Raw genomic sequence first — 3,685 nt, forward strand, 5'->3', positions numbered from 1 at the left:
TGTGTGTGTGTGTGTGTGTGTGTGTGTGTGTGTGTGTGTGTGTGTGTGTGTGTGTGTGTGTTGTAGATCTTCTATGGCTCAGTAAACAGTGAGTGACCAGCCTGAGGTAACATACCTGACAATTTAAACAATAGTTCAGAGGCCATTTTGACCGATATGTCTTGCGAGAAGAGATCTTTCTGGGGGCATGCCAACGTCTCGTGGAGGTTACTCATTGGCTCGCTCTTCTCACTCGCCCCTAAAGTGCTGAAGGCTAGCATGTGGGAGGCAGGTGGGGTGAGGTCTGCAGGTGGCGGGTCCACCTCCATGGGTTCTGCCTTTACCTTCACCTTCTGGTATTGGGCATCTTTGTTGTTCTCTGTGGAAAATAAGCAAACAAGGAGCAATTATTAGGGTTTCTTCAAAGAGATTCAACCAGCACACCCAAATATTTGTAGGTAAAGATTTCACTCTAGCTTACTGTGATACCGAAACCACAGAAAACCCTGAGCAATAACTTAATAAGAAAAATTAGCAGTATTATTACAATTATTGTATATTTTTAACTACATTAGTGCATACTTAATGAATTTTTAAGATTAAACAGAAACATACAGTACGCCATTTACATTAAACCATTGGTTCCAGTCAGTTTTGGAGTTACGACCCCTCATAATGATTCATATATACATGTATAGTTACTGTAGCAGGTTCATCCAATCATCCAATTACCTCTGATCATTTCAGGAAGCCCAGGAAAGTAAAACTTTCCTTAAAAACAAAAACAAAAGAACAGTCTCTCATTCCTCTTGAATAACATTATTCATCCTCAAATTTCATGATCATTTCCATTTTTCCACACCTCGCCTTATTTCAGATTTTAACATCACTACACCTGTCCTGTTTGCCTGCATTCCTCCAGCCAATCAGACCGGGGTCCTTAAACTAATTATAATTGATGGCCCTTGTTCTTGTATTCCAATTAATCCATCCTTATTCAACATTTTATAAAACTCTCTATTGTTAATTTGTCTAGACTTAGCGCAGTATAATATTAGACTGCACTTTTTCAAGTAAACCTGACAACAGAACGGTGTAATTGCTGATGAAAGTGCTTCATTTGGCACGTTTTCCCTCTAAAATTACCTAACAGACGTGATTACTCTGTTTAAGCAAAGTCTATTTTAAGAAAAGTAAAACCCTCCCTCTTCTATCTTTGAACATACTAAGTTAAATCAGTGATCCTGGCATTTCCTGACTTCAGAAGGCAAAAACAAAAAAGGTTTACACCACTCACTTCAATTGTTGTCAATCACTAACGATTAAAAAAAAAAAAAAAGAAATCCAAATAGATTTGTAATGATCAGCATGATTACATTATGAAATTCTAGTTTATTTTCCCTGCCTGAATCACATTCACTTAACCGAGATTCACTCCATACCCCACTCATCCCTTCTGCCCATCCTACCCCCACAGAGACCCTAAACCCCAGCAGGGGGGCATGCCGTTTTAAAAGAATCAAGTAAGACTTCAGTTTAAACTTCTTTAAAAAGGGGAAAAAACATTTAGTTAATTCAAATTTCACCATCTCACCAGAACAAAACACTCAAACTCTCCCTTCAGGTCCAAGTAAATTAAGCATCCTGCATGCGTGTTTACAGATGTTGCATGAATGGAATTAAATCTAAACCAGCGGAAATCCGAATAACAGCCAAAGCATGAGAGCACTGGCTCTAAAGCTGAGCTGAGCCGGTTAGCATCTAGCTGTGTGATTATGAGGGCAAGAGGGCAGCGGGAGGTCATGCTGTCGCTTGAGGACAGCAGTCCATGTAGGTTTACTGAGGCAAGCAACAGAGACAGTAAAACCCTTTAAATGTTACCTAGGAAGCAATGCCTCTCTGTTTATGATGACACGTGTAATGTGCTCCCCTCCCCACCATCTCGCAATCAATGATGCAAAATGCTAAAGCAACCAATGACTTGTTTCTCGTGCAAGTTTAAAGAAGGGAGCAGCTAAAAATAGTCATGAGGGAGATGGCAGCTGTTAGGAATGTCCTGAACTGATCTAGACTCAAATTCCATCCATGGATGTTTAAAGAAAAATATGAAGAAACTGGGGTTACACCGAGCTATTTCAGTGTCACAAGCTCTCCAGTGGTCTTGATTGCTATATTTACCAGATTAAATGTACTTCTGAGTTCATTTTACAGCAGGTTTTTACTGTGCAGCTGCATAATGAGGAAAAATAAATAAGTAACTTAGATCCAAGACACAAAAACAACAACAAAACCCCCAAAAAAGAACAACATTGGGACATCCTTAAGCATCTGCAATTCCAAGATAGCTGATCTTTGACCAGAGTGATGGCAGGAGGCAGAGTCTCGGTGTGATGACAAACAGAAGCAAGACAAAGCAGTGGGGTTTATATACAGTGCTGCTGACATGGCGACTCACACGATTAAAGGGATATACAAATTTGGCAGGACATCAGGAGCAGTGGGAGGCGTGGGGGAGGCTACAGGAGCAGGAGAGAAAGACAGGAGGGCAATAAAAGACCTGGGCTAACCCTGCCACCTCTCCTCTTACATTCTTTATCAGTCTGGTCAAAAAGGCCAACATGAGACAAACACTGGTCCTGCATTAAAACTGAATTTACTAAATCCATGTGTATGCATACACTCCTGTGTTTATGTGCATGAAATACGTGCTACCAGCCCCTTGCCTCCTCCCTGAGGTCCAGGTGTCTGCTTTATTGGTAGTAGCCAGCATGTGGGGGACACTGACAACCATCAGCCCCACTAATCCCTTAATCAGGTGGCCAGAGTTGGCCAAGAGTAACCTCAGAGAGGCTGATGGAGAAGCACAGGAGAGGAGGAGGAGATAGAACGGAGGGTGGAGGGGGTAGGGGGCACTGCACTGTCAGGGTCAACCAAGGGACACTCGAGCCTTTACCATCAGATCTCCACCCTAGTGACAGAGGCTGCGTGAACTGATCTGCTGCAAAACAGATGAAATGCACCAATGTACCAGAGGATCATTCACGTGTTAGGATAAATATGCTTATAACTCAAAAAGCCATGACACAACGATCACATGATAACAGACGTAGCACATTTTAAAAGGGCTTACTTCTCCAGGATGTCTGGATGGGCGATGTGCTCTCATGCAACCAAACATGTTCTGGTATCAGTGGTTAAGAAAGACCTATTTTCAGCCATCATATAAACATGGACAAGTGCACACTTATCATTTGAGCATTAAATAACTACCTTAAATTATTTAAAATGCTGCAGCACTGTTTTTTTTTTTAAGTTGAGAGTGTGCCGTGCACTGCAGCAAATTTAGTTAATTTAGAAAAAACATGGACAGATTTTCTTTTCAATCAATCAACTGGTTGAAGAGTAGTCACAGTTTCAGTCCAACAATTTTGATTGGTCGAATTCATCCCTAAACATTTGATCTTAAACACGCCGACACTGAAAGAATCACATCACAGCAGGCTGGATGAAAAGTCTACCTGTCACCAAATAAAAAAATGAAAATGTGGCCTTACTCCCACATTGATAATAGCTATGGCTTTTTGGTTGGGGTCATGACCTAATGTTCTGAAGCCATAAAAAGCAGCCCTTACACTGTCTGAATCCAGCCCGTGCAAGAGCGTGTGTGTGTGTGTGTGTGTGTGTGTGTGTGTGTGTGTGTGTGTGT

The 3,685-nt window shown here is 41.5% G+C and overlaps 1 protein-coding gene across 3 annotated transcripts in view; it reads right to left on the bottom strand.

Moving 5' to 3' along the window:
- znf827 (zinc finger protein 827) overlaps nucleotides 1–3,685 on the bottom strand; it is a 73,237-nt gene that overhangs the window by 23,308 nt on the left and 46,244 nt on the right. For all 3 annotated transcript variants that reach the window (XM_013909284.1, XM_005726949.1, XM_005726948.2), the window contains exon 6: nucleotides 116–358. In XM_013909284.1, the coding sequence (XP_013764738.1) occupies nucleotides 116–358 (243 nt within the window). The remainder of the gene's footprint in view (nucleotides 1–115; nucleotides 359–3,685) is intronic.

The sequence above is a fragment of the Pundamilia nyererei genome, unplaced genomic scaffold (genome assembly GCF_000239375.1).
Source record: "Pundamilia nyererei isolate P.nyererei 1_Seehausen unplaced genomic scaffold, PunNye1.0 scaffold00022, whole genome shotgun sequence".
Lineage (NCBI taxonomy): Eukaryota > Metazoa > Chordata > Actinopteri > Cichliformes > Cichlidae > Pundamilia > Pundamilia nyererei.